Raw genomic sequence first — 15,637 nt, 5'->3', positions numbered from 1 at the left:
CGCCGCCCACTGTGTTACCTCTATCTTACAAGTCTGCGGCGCTGCGGCCTGCTGTGCACCATCTGAATCAGTCGGTATCGGTGTCGACTCCTCTCGACGACACGATGGACATTTCGCCTGCCTCTCCTACCAGAGGCAATACAAATGTACGATGGCCGTCAGCAGGCAGAAGCTGTCTATTCATTTATTTTATTTACACGTCAAATTCCGTAGGACCAAATTGAAGAACAAATCTCCAGCGTCATTTGACGTATCAGTTCATGAAATTACAACGCAAAAGTAATAACAGTTAAAAATAAAGTGTTCATGAATCCGAAAAAAGTCAAACCATAAGTTAATGTAAACGCAGTGGACAATACAACAAGGATCAGCTTAATTTTTCAAGGAACTTCAATTTGCTCTAAGGGCTGTGGGACTTAACATCTGAGGTCATCAGTCCCCCAGACTTCGAACTACTTAACCCTAACTAACCTAAGGACATCACACACATCCATGTCCGAGGCAAGATTCGAACCTGCGACCGTAACAGCCGCGTGATTCCGGACTGAAGTGCCTAGAACCGCTCGGCCACAGCGGCCGGCTTCAAGGAACTCATCGACAGAATAGAAAGAGTGACCCATGAGGAAACTCTTGAGTTTCGATTTGAAAGCGCGTGAATTATTGCTAAGATTTTTTAATTCTTGTGGTAGTATGTTGACAATGGATGCAGCAGTATACTGCACACATTTCTGCACAACATTTAAGGAAGTGCGATACAAATGTAGATTGGATTCCTGCCGAGTATTAATTGAGTACAAGCTACTTATTCTTGGGAATAAGCTGATATTGTTAACAAGAAACGATAGTGAAGAGTTTGTATACATTGAGAGGCCAATGTCAGAATACTCAGACTAGTGAACAGTGGTCGACAAGAGGTTCGCGAACCTACACCACTTGTTTCCAGAACCGCCTGTTCCTGAGCCAAAATATGCTTGTAGAATGGGAAGGGTTACTCCAAAATATAATACCATAAGACATAAGCGAATGAAATTAAGCAAAGTAGACTAATTTTCGTGTCAAACGATCACTTACTTCAGATACCGTTCGAATAGTAAAAATGGCAGCATTGGAACAAGATCCTGAACATGGGCTTTCCACGACAGTTTACAATCTATTTGAACAACTAAAAGTTTGAACTGTTCAGTTTCACTAATCATATGCCCATTCTCTGAAATTAAAACGTTGAATTTTGTTAAATTGTGTGTTAGAAACTGTAAAAACTGAGTCTTACTGTGATTTAGCGTTAGTTTTGTTTCCTATAAACCATGAATTTATGTCATGAACTCCGCTATTTGAAACAGTGTCAACATTGCACAAAATATCCTTTACTACCAGGCTAGTGTCACCAGCAAATAGAAATATTTTAGAATCGTCTTTAATACTAGAGGACATATCATTTATACAAATAAGGCACAGGAATGGCCCTAGCACTGATGCTCCATTTAACCGTGCCCCACTCAGACACCACATCATAGCCATCCTCAACGCTGTGGAGAAGAACGTCTTTCTGTCCGTTATCAAAGTAAGAGGTGAACCAGTGAGCTACTCCCCGGATTTCCATAGTAGTCAAACTTATGGAGCAATATTTTACCATCAACATAATCAAACGCCTTGGGTAAACAATATGACTATCGTTCGAAACCTTATGTTTAATTCATCCACTTCCTCACAAAGAAAAGAGAATATATACTACCGGCCATTAAAATAGCTACACCAAGAACAAATGCAGATGATAAACGCTAGAACTGACATGTGATTACATTTTCATGCAATTTAGGTGTATAGATCCTAAGAAATCAGTAACCAGAACAGCCACCTCTGGCCGTAATAACGGCCTTCATACGCCAGGGCATTGAGTCAAACAGAGCTTGGATGGCGTGTACAGGTACAGCTGCGATGCAGCTTCAAGACGATACCACAGTTCATGAAGAGTAGTGACTGGCGTATTGTTACGAGCCAGTTGCTCGGCCACCATTGACCAGACGTTTTCAGTTGGGGAGAGATCTGGAGAATGTGCTGGCCAGGACAGCAGTCGAACATTTTCTGTATCCAGAAAGGCCCTTACAGGACCTGTAACATGCGGTCGTACATTATCCTGCTGAAATGTAACGTTTCGCAGGGATCGAATGAAGGGTAGAGCCACGGGTCGTAACACATCTTAAATGTAACGTCCACTGTTCAAAGTGCCGTCAATGCGAACAAGAGGTGACCGAGACGTGAAAACAATGGCACCCCATACCATCACACCGGGTGATACGCCAGTATGGCGATGACGAATACACGCTTCCAATGTGCGTTCACCGCGATGTCGCCAAATGCGTATGCGACCATGATGATGCTGTAAACAGAACCTGGATTCTTCCGAAAAAATGACGTTTTGCCATTCGTGCACGCAGGTTCGTCGTAGAGTTTACCATCGCAGGCGCTCCTGTCTGTGATGCAGCGACAAGGGTAACCGCAGCCATGGTCTCCGAGCTGATAGTCCATGCTGCTGCAAACGTCGTCGAACTGTTCGTGCAGATGGTTGTTGTGTTGCAAACGTCCCCATCTGTTGACTCAGGTATCGAGACGTGGCTGCACGATACGGTACAGCCATGCGGGTAACACGCCTGTCATCTCGACAATTTGGAACAATAAACACGACACTGACCTGAAAAGACACAAAAATTAAATTTTATAGACCTACGGTGGTTGTCTTATAAGTAGGCGAGAGCTAGATACACTATTTGTCATTAAAATTTCTACACCAAGAAGAAATGCAGATGATAAACGGATACTCATTTGACAAACATATTATACTAGAACTGACGTGTGATTGCATTTTCACCCAATCTGGGTGCATAGATCCTGAGAAATCAGTACCCAGAACAGCCACCTCTGGCCGTAATAACGGCCTTCATACGCCAGGGCATTGAATCAAACAGAGCTTGGATGGCGTGTACAGGTACAGCTACCTATGCAGCTTCAACACGATACCACAGTTCATCAAGAGTAGTGACTGGCGTATTGTGACGAGCCAGTTGCTCATCCACCATTGTCCCTATTTGTTGAATCAGTGATCGAGACGAGGGTTCACGATCCGTTACAGCCATGCGGGTAAGATGCCTGTCATCTCGACTGCTAGTGATACGAGGCCGTTGGGATCCAGCACGGCGTTCCGTATTATTCTCCTGAACCCACCGATTCCATATTCTGCTAATAGTCATTGGATCTCGACCAACGCTAGTAGCAATGTCGCGATACTATAAACCGCAATCGCGATAGGCTACAATCCGACCTTTTTCAAAGTCGGAAGCGTGATGGTACGCAATTCTCCTCCTTACACGAGGCATCACAACAACGTTTCACCAGGCAACGCCGGTCAACTGCTATTTGTGTATGAGAAATCGGAAACTTTCCTCATGTCAGCACGTTGTAGGTGTCGCCACCGGCACCAACCTTGTGTGAATGCTCTGAAAAGCTAATCATTTGCATGTCACAGCATCTTCTTCCTGTCGGTTAAATTTCGTGTCTGTAGCACGTTATCTTCGTGGTGTAACAATTTTAATGGCCAGTAGTGTAGCATTTTTATTTGTTAAACGACTTATAAAGCCGAACTGTACATTTAATATCAAATTATGTGTTGCTCATGGAGCTGTACCGACCTCCACTTTTCTGCCATCGGGCCACATGTCGGACGATAGCCGCTCGCCATCTGGATCAGCATATTAGGAAGCAACGGTCGCTGAGGAAACGGAAGAGACAACGCCGTACACCTTCTGATGACTGCCTCCATCGGCTGTGTGCACAGGAAGACGACCCTGCTGCTGATGGTGCTCTGTCCTCTGAAGCCCTGACACATGACGACGCGACGTCCTTCCACGCCTCCATTTCCAGTCAGCGTCCACCTCCAGACATCGACCTTCCCTCACCTGCGTCTGACACGGTTGCCTCCCTTTGTGTGTCTGAGGTGATAGTGTTCCACTGAACCGACCCAGGGAGACGTCTGCCTCCCGGGCCGGCGACGTCGATGCTAAGGGTAGACATTCTAGAGGTGTACAGAGCGATGGACCACCCTTGATGGAGTCGGCTCCTTCCCCGTCACAGGGATGCGTCCTTCCGTGGGGGCCTAACAGGGAGTTCCCTGTGCTTCCCCCGTTTTTGCATCGCCCCATCCTCCTGGCGACGGCAGCTGTCCAGACTCAGCACATAGCCACGATCAATGTCAACACCATTCGCGTATACCAAAAACTGGCTGTACTCCACGACATGCTGTATGCTGCGGACGCTCTCGTTGCTCTCCTTCAGGAGGTGCACGTTGCAACTTTCTGTGCTCCCCATGGTTTTACAGCACATATCTCTCATACTTCCCCTACTGGTAGTGGGGTGGCGATCCCCTTACGTAATGGTATCTTAGCTGATACTGTTGCCTATCTCCCTGATGGCTCTCACGTTTAGCGGCGTCAGGATCGTCAATGTCTATGGGCTATCTGGTTCGGGTCAGCAATGTGAATGTTCCACTTTCTTCTCAGAAACAGTCACGCCTCGTTTCCTGGGTCGGCAGGATGCATTGATCATGGGAGGCAATTTCAACAGCACCCAGGCACCAAATTTTTTCTCGCTGACACCTCTGTAGAATGATGAAAGGAATAAACTGTATCACTTACTATATTTTCGCTGTTTATGCAGTAAGACTACAGCATTAGACGTGACGTTTTAACTTAATATTTCCTTACTACCAACTCTATCGGCAACACATTCTGCAGACAATATCCACATGTACCACTGAGTGTACCTGAAACGTTATATCATTGTACGACATAGTTGGGGAGATATGATGTTTAGTACATGGAAATTCGATTCTGTAAGGAATCTGGGTGGTGCTTTACCGTTAATCAGTCTTATCTTGTCTTTGCAGTTACTACGGGAACCATACATTGGGATTTGTAGTATATTCCTAGATTCGTCACATAATGTTGGCTATAGAAACTAGGTAAGTAGAATATCATGGGACAGTTTGCGACTATCTTGAAGCATCTGCCATTTCAGAATTTTCAGTACCTTTATGACACTCTCCCGTAGGTCAAACAAACCTATAACCCCTCGTGCTGCCCTGGCTTGCATCCGTCCATTATCCCCTGTTAGCCCTGATTGATGCGGGTCCGACGCCCTTGAGTAATATTCTAGGTTTGTCGAATGAGTGATTTGTCAGCTGTCATCTTTGCAGATTGATTGTGCTTTGTCTATGAGTGAGCGTATATGAAGGGCTTATTTCAATAGTGGCAAAAGTGCATTTTGGTTCATTTTAAGATACCTAAAGTTAAAATGAGCGCTGAAAAATCTGCAGTTGAGTTACCAGAAATATTCAAGCATATGGCTTCTTGCTAGAGATAAACCTTTCTTTCTGTTTGGTTGGATCATAAATGTCAGAAGCACTATAATAAGAAAAGTGGAGGTAATGGGCTTGTACCAGTATTGAAATAACCCCTTCATATAGTCATTGCACTTCATATCACTAAAAATTGTTACAGTCAGATATTTGTATGAGCTGAGCATTGCTAATTATGAATTTGCGATCTTGTAGTTTTAGAATAGTACATATTTTTCGTTTCGTGATGTGTAAAGATTTCCGTTTTTGAACATTTAAAGCGAGTTATCAGCCTTTGCACCGCTTTGAAATCTTGAAGGTCTGACTGGGCATTTGTGCAGAGTTTTTCTTCGGACATTGCCGCGTTATACAGGGTGTTTCACAACGATGTTTTCAAAATTTGAAGAGAGGCTTCTTACACCAAAACAAGAAAAAATGTCGAGTTAACATGACCTCTAAAATTCATACCGTACCATAAGAGCTATGAGCACTTGCTCTTCCTAGATACTGTGTAGCACATCTCTTCTACTGCAAGCTCTTTGATTTCCATATTTTGGGAGGAGGCAGTACGGACCAAAACAAGAAAAAAAGTCCAGAACATATGAGCTGTAATGTGTATAAGTTAAGAGCTATGAGCTCTTGCTCATCTTCAATACTGCGAAACACGTCTCTTCTACCGAACAAGTACTCGTAACTCTAAAGGTGTGCACTTACCACCCCGACGTACTGGACATTTTTTTTCTTTTTACGGTTCATACTACTTCCTATCAAAACATGGAAAGCAAAGAGATTACAGTACTGAAGTTGAACAAGTGCTCATAGCTCTTAAGGTATGCGTTTTAAAGTCCAAGTTTGCTGGACATTTTTTTCTTGTTTTCATATAAGGAACCTGTCTGAAGCTCCTTGGAGGTAACTTCATCATCTGCTAAAAGCGTGGCATTGCTGTTAGTTTTGTCTCCCAAATCATTAATACACCATTAGTTCCTTATCTCAAAGCACTCAGTTAAGATCCTCTAAGTTGTGTACAATTTTATGGTGTCCTCTGAAGGAGACACCGTCGCGCTCTAGTGTCTGGTATTCGCTCTGTACGGAGCTCCCGATTGCAGACGGACTGCAGCGGCGCGAGCACGGAGGGCCGCGACGGGGAGATGTACTTCACGGTGTCGCCGTCGCCGCGCCAGCGTCGCCTGGTGCCCGTGCCTGCCGCCGTGTGGAGCGAGGGCGTGCACGCCGGCTACGACCCGCACATCGACGCCACCGTAGCGGCCATCGGTAAGGCGCTGTCTCCAGGCTTCAGCATCGTGCGCTATAGTGTTTTACAACGGCTTCCTGTTATCATTGGTGGACGCATTGGCGAGTCTTCATCCGGTGCGCACTGCACCCGCATGGCAGCACGAGAGTGGGGGGGGGGGGGGGGGGGCAATGGATGAGTGCACGATCGGGCATGGATTCTGGGTTTGGTTATGAGGGCGGCACACATTATTGATAGTGTCACTCCTCTCCGTCTCCACCCTTCCGCTCTTTCCCACGGACGGCAGAGCTTGCTCTGCAGCGCACTCCCACGCTGCCCACAGGTTTGATACAGAGTTCCGTGATAGAGCGTTCCATTCCTCCACTTATAACACTACCGCCTGCTACTGTTATACCACAACATCTAAACTGGAAGCAGTTCGTACAATGAAATTATTTTTATTAAATCAATTACAGTAGAAAGAAGCAGCGTTACCCTCTGAAAGGAATTTTGTTGTGTTGACCGTGATGTACCTAACGGAGGTTGAAACTTCCTGGCAGATTAACACTGTGTGCCCGACCGAGACTCGAACTCGGGACCTTTGCCTTTCGCGGGTAAGTGCTCTACCATCTGAGCTACCGAAGCACGACTCACGCCCGCTCCTCACAGCTTTACTTCTGCCAGTATCTTCCAGGCTGTGGCTAAGCCATGTCTCCGCAGTATCATTTCTTTCAGGAGTGCTAGTTCTGCCAGGTTCGCAGGAGAGCTTCTGTAAAGTTTGGAAGGTAGGAGACGAGATACTGGCAGAAGTAAAGCTGTGAGTACCGGGAGTGAGTCGTGCTTCGGTAGCTCAGATGGGCCAGTCTGCCTTCGGCAGGGCAACAGAGCGGACGCGTAAGTGTTGACTGAGCGCGGAGCGCGAGCTCGCCTTGTTTACATTCTGACGGCCGTTGCTTAAGTGCCGGCTTACCTTGTACGATCCATGGCGAACCGTTACCGTAAATCTACACTCCGATTTACTTTCTGCAACGATTATGCCCGACCCAAAGCACTCGAGGTGGAGCGTTTTCTGCGAGAGGAAGTGAAGATTCCGGCGACCGACATTGTCGGCATACATTTGTCAATCGTGATCAGCACGGTCTATGTGAAAATCATTAACGACGCGGCGTGAGAACGCATACTACGTGAGACCAAACAGGGGCTCCGCTTCTGTCATGCTGATGGCAATGTAGGGGAGGTAACCATCGACCATGCAGGCTTAGGTATGCGAACGATACGCATTTTCGAATTGCCATTCGAACTTCCTGCTGAGGAAGTCGTCACGGCACTCCGCCCATACGGCACAGTCCACGGCCACACTGCGGAGAAGTGGGCACAGTTTCGGACGTATCCTGTCCTAAACGGGGTCCGCCAGGTCACCATTGATCTCCGAAGCCACGTCCCGTCCTACTTACAGATCGGCGGATGCCCTGCAATAATTATATACGACGGCCAGCCTCGGACCTGTTCCGGGTGCGGCAAAGAAGGCCACCTTAGATCCGAATGCCTACAACGGCGTATTACGCAACTTCCAGCTGCCGAAGAACCACCCACGTCGCAACCTACAGTGCTACCGGTAACCTATGCCGCTGCTCTAGCGTCTCCTACCGCTTCGCAACGTCGCCCGGTCACCACAAACGACGCCACCAACGAGCCCGACCAGACGCCGACGGAGAGCGCCTCAGACGGCCCGGCGCCTCGGTCGGCCAACGACGCCGCTGCGACGATGCCGACGCAACCGGACGCTGACCCTTACCTCGGAAACACGATGGAGATCGACTCGCTCATCGTTCCTACAGCGGCCTTTCTGCCAGAACGACGCGACTCCCTTTCGTCGTCGGACACGGAGAATCGCACAAGGAAACAACGTTCTCCGAAACGTCGTAAGCGAAGATGTCGCACAGTTTCCGACCAAGAGGAGACGTTACAAGTCGAGGAGGACGTAACCGTCGACCAGCACGAGGTCTCAGAACCCGCTACTGCTGACGAAGGCCTTATGAGCGCGGAGACATCTATCGGTGTGCCTGCGCCCCGTGCTGAACTAAATCATGAACGTATCACAGGTGACACTACACCACGCACCATTAGAACATCTTCTGCAGACAAAATGGAAGATACGCCAGTGTCCGCTTCCACGGCGTGGCACGAGGAGGAGGTCGAGAAGCAGGACCCGTTACAGGGCCCTACGCCGTCGCGGCCGCACCACTAATCATACTCTCCCCAGACTCCACTGCGGGCCAGCGGGATAACGTTCCGCTGCGACGCTCACACCCTTGCGCGGACAGCGGAGTGGACCTGCCTCCAGCAATCCGACACCAGGCCTACCAGATAGCAACCATCAACACCAACAACATCCGTTCCAGGGTGAAAATCCGCCTTATGCCGGAGATGTTGTGGGCTTCGGATATCGATTTCGCCCTTCTGCAGGAAGTTCAGTTGGCTAGTCTCCCGGATATCAATGGCTATACCGCCCGGGCCTCCGCGAGTGATCCTATGGGCCGCGGAGTAGCCATCTACGTCCGCCACGGGATTTCTGTGACCGATGTCGCATTCCTTCCATCAGCTCGGGGCATGGCACTCACTGCCCTGGGGACACGCATCATTAATGTCTACGCTCCCTCAGGCACCGACCGACGGCATGAAAGAGCCCAGTTTTATTCCGAGGAAATCGCTCCCCTGATTTTAGGGCGTTATGACCATTGCCTACTAGGAGGTGATTTTAACTGCATTCTGCAACCTAAAGATCAGATTCCCCACTATACTACATGCGAGGAATTACGTATAGTGGTGCGAGACCTACCGCTTCACGATACCTGGGAAGTTCAACACGGTGACCGTTCTGGCCATACCTTTCTTACCAGTCATTCCGCAAGCCGATTAGACAGGATATATGTCTCACAAACTCTTAGATCTGCGATACGGGGCGCCGAACACTGGCCGCTCGCCTTTTCCGACCATTGCGCCTACATCTGTACGGTCCTCCTTCCGCCGCAATCAGTATGGCGCAGCCGTGCGCCATGGAAACTCAATACGTCACACTTGCATGACCTGGCGTGTCGCCAACAAGTCACTGAAACGTGGACAGCCTGCGAACGACGCCTTCCCCGCTATCACTCGACACTGACATGGTGGTTGGACTGCGCCAAGCCGGCGATCCGGAGGACACTGATGAGATACGGGAAGGACATGGCCGACTGGCATCGCACCACTGTTGACTTCTATTACGCGATTCTCCGAGATCTGGATGCTCAACCGCCAACCCCGGACAACCAGTCGGAACGGCAAAGAACTAAGGCGAAGATCAATGCGCTGGCTCGCCGGAAACTGCAAGAGGTCGTGAAACGGACGCGGCGCCACGATCACGCGGATTTAGAAATTCCATCCATGATATAGTGTCCGACAAACGACGGCGTCGTCGGCAGATCATCAGCACTCTAACCACGCCTCATGACACGCAGGTGACCGCTCAGAATGACATCGTCCACGCATTCGTCGAGCACTACCGTCGTACTTATAGTGAAAAAGACGCTCAAACTGCAGCCGACGACTCCATTTTGCATTACGTCACGCGCACGCTCCCCCACACGGAGGCGGATGCTTTGACAGTGGCGGTCACCCTAGACGAAGTCAACAACGCAATCGCCAAGGGTGCTGTCAACAGATGGCCCGGCATTGACGGCTTACCGATTGAGTTTTACCGTACCTTTCGGGACCTCATGGCACCACGGTGGACGACTATGTATCAAGAACTGATGACATCCGACCACGCAATCCCACCCGCCTTTGCTGAGGACATCATTATCCCAGTCCACAAACCAGCCCGGGGGTTGATGGTCACGAGTTACAGACCGCTCACCTTACTCAATGCCGATTACAAGATTTTCGCGCGCTTACTGGCAATGCGGCTCCGAACAGTACTCCCTCATACCCTCTCGCCAGAGCAAACGACGCCTGGAGGACAGGTTAACATACAGACTGCCATGGGGGAATGCCGAGACTTAATTGCGATGGCGGAGGCCTGCAGACTCCGTGCTGCGGTCGTCGCTATAGACTTCGACAGCGCCTTCGATAAAGTGGGTCATCTTTCCCTGTTTTCGGTGGCAGCCCGAATGGGCATCCCCCCTCCGTTTCTCGACATCATCCGGCGTCTTTACGACAGTGCCAGTTCACGTGTCCAAGTCAATGGACGTTTAGCAGGGCCGGTACCTATCTGCCGCTCGATACGGCAGCGGTGCCCCCTCTCTACCCTCATGTATGCCATTGCCCTTGAGCCCCTTGTTGGGGGGTTGACGACCAAGCTCTCTGGCCTCACCCTACGCCAAAACACTTTTCGCTGTCGGGCATATGTTGATGACCTCCTCTTCCTCATTCGCTCCGGCTCTGAGATTCGAATTGATTACCCGTTATGGGGCTACCGCTGGCAGTGCCATGAATGTCGCCCAATCTTCTGCAATGCACATTGGACGAGGCCTCCAGGAGGGTGAAGTGGCACTCCTGCGGACTTTCCGGTACTTGGGCATTACCTTTACCCCCACAGTCACACGCACAGCGGCAACGAATTTCTGTCGCCTGTTACACGTCATCCGCAACAACGTCCGCCAGAACCTCTTGCGCCGCCAGAACACACTTCAACGGGTTGAGTTTCTTAATCTTTATGTGGCACAAAAATTGGTTCACATCGCGCAAGTTGTCCCTCTGCCAAATGCAATTGGGCGCAATCTTCAGGCGGCTTTTGGCTATTATCTCATGGCTGGTTCAATGTACAAAGTCCGTTATGAGACACTTACTCTGCCCCCACGATATGGTGGCGTCGGGCTCGCCAATGTCCGTCTGCGAGCTGCAGCCTTGTACATGGGCACCATGAGAAAACAGTGGATGGGCCAGGGTACATCTCTAACACGTAGCTTGCTTGAGGTCCTCCTACCTGCTTCCACCTCACCACCGGTGTCTGTCGGCCATATCGTGCCTCATTTGTCCCATCTTTCGACCTTTTTCGTCGACTACAGTTACATACATACCAGTCTCCCAGATACACGCCCACCCAGGACTAAGGATTTTTACAGCCTGTTGCTGCGCTGTGTTCCCCGGAATGTGATGGAGACCAAACATCCCACCATCCAGTGGCCCATAGTGTGGACTACCGTCCACCAGCCCTTCCTCCCTACGAACGTCCTGGCACTGTGGTATCACATAGTCAACAGGAAATTTGCCACGAAGCCGCGACTGCACAACATTGGCTTGTCAGCATCCCCTCTTTGTCTCCTTTGCCAGCAACTGGACACTGATGAACACCGTCTGACGTGCGCCTCATCGCAAGATGTATGGCGCTTCGTGCAGCAAATCATTGCCTGCTATCTCCGGGTGCCACCAGACACAATCGAACCTCGAATGTTTCTATACCCAGACGACCGACATTTTCCCGCCGCCAAATGTCATGCTATTACGTGGGTGAAAGGGTGGCCGGTCGCTTATCTCTTTCATGAGGGACCTAAATCCCGCCTCGACTTCTGGACCTATTTACGAACAGCCCATGCAGCTCTCGAAAACACGCCACGTTACAGGAGATTATTTGCTAACTATCTTCGAGAGGTCTTTGTTAGACCTCCACTGAGTTGGGGGGTGCCTGGCTCGGAGGGCACCTACCCCTCCTCGCCCGGCGGTGTCTGAGTTTCAACCGCCTACGATCTACTCTACTTCTGACCTCCGCGGATGGGAGGGCGCGTCGCAGATTACGCTGATTTTATTTCTTTTTGCTTTTCCTTTTTCCTTTCCTTTTCTTTGACCAGAATCTGCCAGGAAGTTTCATATCAGCGCACACTCCGCTGCAGAGTGAAAATCTCATTCTGCTAACGGAGGTTGCTTATCGGAAGTCAGAGTCAGAATTACGTAAATATTTAAACAGTAACAAACAATAATTTACCTATCCACTGTGTCCAAATGATAATAAAACATTTGCCAGCCTAGTTAGGCATGAGAATGAGTAATATTGAAGAAAATAGATATGAGTAACTTTAATGGACAGACACAGCCTATACTTTATCACATGAGAGTGCAATGAACTCTGTCACTAGCAGACATTGACGTTAAAGAAAGTGCTAACAGTTATAGGAGAACAAGGCTATTTGCATAATGGTAACAGAACATGACGTACACTTTTACCTTCAAGGCTTGGTCAAACTGAATGGTCTCAATAATATTACTATGAATATTCACTGTAGAACCATAAAATGGACTTAGGTTCAGTATTTCTTTTACCAATTAATTTTCAATCTGACATGGAAAAAAAAATTTCACTAGCAAATTATTTCTCACAGACCTTTAAATAAAAGAAGCTACTGTTATCATAGATAGTGCTCTTTCTGTTACTTGTTACGTAGCATAAGCACAATAGACAAACTGTGGATCCTATTACATTATTAATATGTACTTTCAATACACAAGGGTCAAGCACTTAGCAAACATGAGTATATAACTTTCCACAAACATAGTTTACCACTTTAACTGCAGTGAGACACAATATTGACATAGTTGTAAGAAACTGACACACCTTTTACAATTAACAACAGGCAGCGCCATAACCATTAACTAAGCAGAACTTTATAAGCCTCAGTTTGAAGAACTATTAAATTTTAAAAGTAACAGCAAATCCTTTATTAAGAAGACCATCTCAAGCCAAACTTTAGTAATATTTACTTTTGGAACTAACCTCAAGATCGCTTATTGCTTGTCTTTATTACCAAAGTCTTCTGCTTTCAAGTCAATGATTAAATAGGTAACTTTGAAAGTCCACGAAACTTTAAATTGGACTGTTTCAATCACTGGGAGGCTTTCACAAAGCTACATTTACTACCTCCCACAATTTTACCAAATTCACAATAAATCTGAATACTTCCTTCTTACCAAAGATCAAACAACATTATTTAATTAACTGTTTGGCTTTGAGACTTTCATTTTTTCCACAACAAGGACAGTCGATAATCATAGTTCAAACGGAGAGGAACCTGAGAGGTGTTGTGATAAGGAAAAATTCAAGGTAGGTACATAAATTCAGCTACGATTTACCTTATATTTGAGCTCACTAACACATCCAGTGAGCTGATGCTTCACTATACATTACTATAGTTCTTCTGTTCCATTACAGTGATTGCGCAATGTGGTGGTGAGTGCATGTTGGAAGATGGATTTGCAGGTAGAATTGTTGGACTCTGTCATTTCTTGGTGGCGATGATGGATATCAATTCCAACATAATCTCAGCTAGCTTACAAATCCATCCATCCGAGGCTTTGGCACATTGGAAAACGGCACGAAAAGCCTATCTTGGCACCAGCACAATACATGACTTTTACATAAGCTGTTGGCAGTTTGGTAGCTCGTCCCCGACTGACTCTTGGTTCCACCTTTCTATCCATGCCCACCACATTTTGCGCACGCTACACAGTTCCGTTCCTGAGGCAAACGACACCACCTTTTACATACAAAATAATTAAGAACCCTGAGTGAAGGTCAGCAGTTTACATAACAGCAACCAAACATATTAAATAAAACAGAACACTTGCACATATTGACATTTCTACAAAAAATTATTTAAACAAAATTATTCAACCTCAAAGATAATCCAAGAGATTTTGTGAGAAAGACAAGACATATCATTTGCTCATATTGTGCATATTACAGAGATTAGACTTCCTACACTATAAAAGACATCAAAGTTTTCAGCAGAGAAAAGAATAAACACTCTCATGATATCAATTCAGTCCAACAACATTTACAGAAACTCAACTTTATAACATTAAACAAAATAAAAGGCAAAATAAATCAGTACAGGATTAGAGCTATGGTGTTACACACTAGCACGGCTGATAACAGATGGACGGTTGTTGGTGGATATGGACGTGCTGCAATAGTCTCCCAACGCATCTCGTGCTCAATGGGATGTAAGACAAAGGAAGGGGAAGGCCGAGTATCCTCTCGTTCCGAGAGCTCCTCCACTGCGCAGTTCAATGTGGTCGCGCAATGCCATCAATAAAAATGAAGTCAGGGCCGAATCCACCTCCGAAAAGACGCACGGTGTACAGTACTTTGACCAGTGAGTGTAAAGTGTTCAAACATATCCAGGTGGATATACCCATGCTAGACATACCTCCTTATGGCATGAGGTGGCAACACATAATGCCCTCATGAACATTGTCACACATGATTGTTTTGATGATCTAGGCGTGGGGAGGCGTAATGTTGCATAAGTGTGCTAGACGTCCAAACCTTTGAACATGGTATGCTCACTGATCAATGCTATTGTGACACTGTACTCCTCCCCCATGCACGTCTTTTCAGGGATGCATTCCGTCATGACTTCATTTTTATGGATGAGAATGCACGACAGCGTCAAACTGCGCACGTGAAGCAATTCTTGGAACTAGTGAATATTCATCGAATGGACTGGCGTGCCCATTCCCTCGAGTTAAAGTCCATACGTAGAGCACATCAGGGATGTGTTGGGCAGTTGTATTGCAGCACGTCCACATGCGCCAACAACCATCCAGCCATTGTCAACCACACTGGTGGAAAAGTGGAATGCCCTGTGACAAAAAGTCCTTGTCAGCCTTATGTGGTGATCACACACCCTCTGAAGAGCCATGCCCAGCCTGTTGTAATTTCCAGGTGACCATCACGAATCTCGGTGAGTTCAGTGTCATTATTGTCTCTGAATAAAAGCGTTATTTCTGTCCATCTCATTGCGTATTTCCTTCAGTTACCTTCTATACTATATTGCAGCAGTTCTATGTATGGCTCACGTTTCATTGTTCTATGTTACTTGGAAGTGACACATCATTCCATAAGTTTTGCACACTGGTGTATATAAACTCCATGATAAATTTTCTAGGATGCATATTAGATTCCTTTGATATTCAAACAAGAGTCAAAGTGATAGGCTGTCTCTAATGCTTTACTACTGTCTACTTGAAAAAATCATCAGAACGAA

The 15,637-nt window shown here is 47.3% G+C and overlaps 1 protein-coding gene across 1 annotated transcript in view; it reads left to right on the top strand.

The window, feature by feature from the left end:
• LOC126269044 (serine-rich adhesin for platelets-like) overlaps window positions 1-15,637 on the top strand; it is a 342,253-nt gene that overhangs the window by 308,655 nt on the left and 17,961 nt on the right. Inside the window, exon 7 of the mRNA XM_049973961.1 lies at window positions 6,493-6,658. Within this exon, the coding sequence (XP_049829918.1) occupies window positions 6,493-6,658 (166 nt within the window). The remainder of the gene's footprint in view (window positions 1-6,492; window positions 6,659-15,637) is intronic.

Source organism: Schistocerca gregaria, chromosome 1, assembly GCF_023897955.1.
Source record: "Schistocerca gregaria isolate iqSchGreg1 chromosome 1, iqSchGreg1.2, whole genome shotgun sequence".
Classification (NCBI taxonomy): domain Eukaryota; kingdom Metazoa; phylum Arthropoda; class Insecta; order Orthoptera; family Acrididae; genus Schistocerca; species Schistocerca gregaria.
Note: the sequence above shows the minus strand (reverse complement) of the source record. Positions and strands in the feature narration are given on the sequence as shown.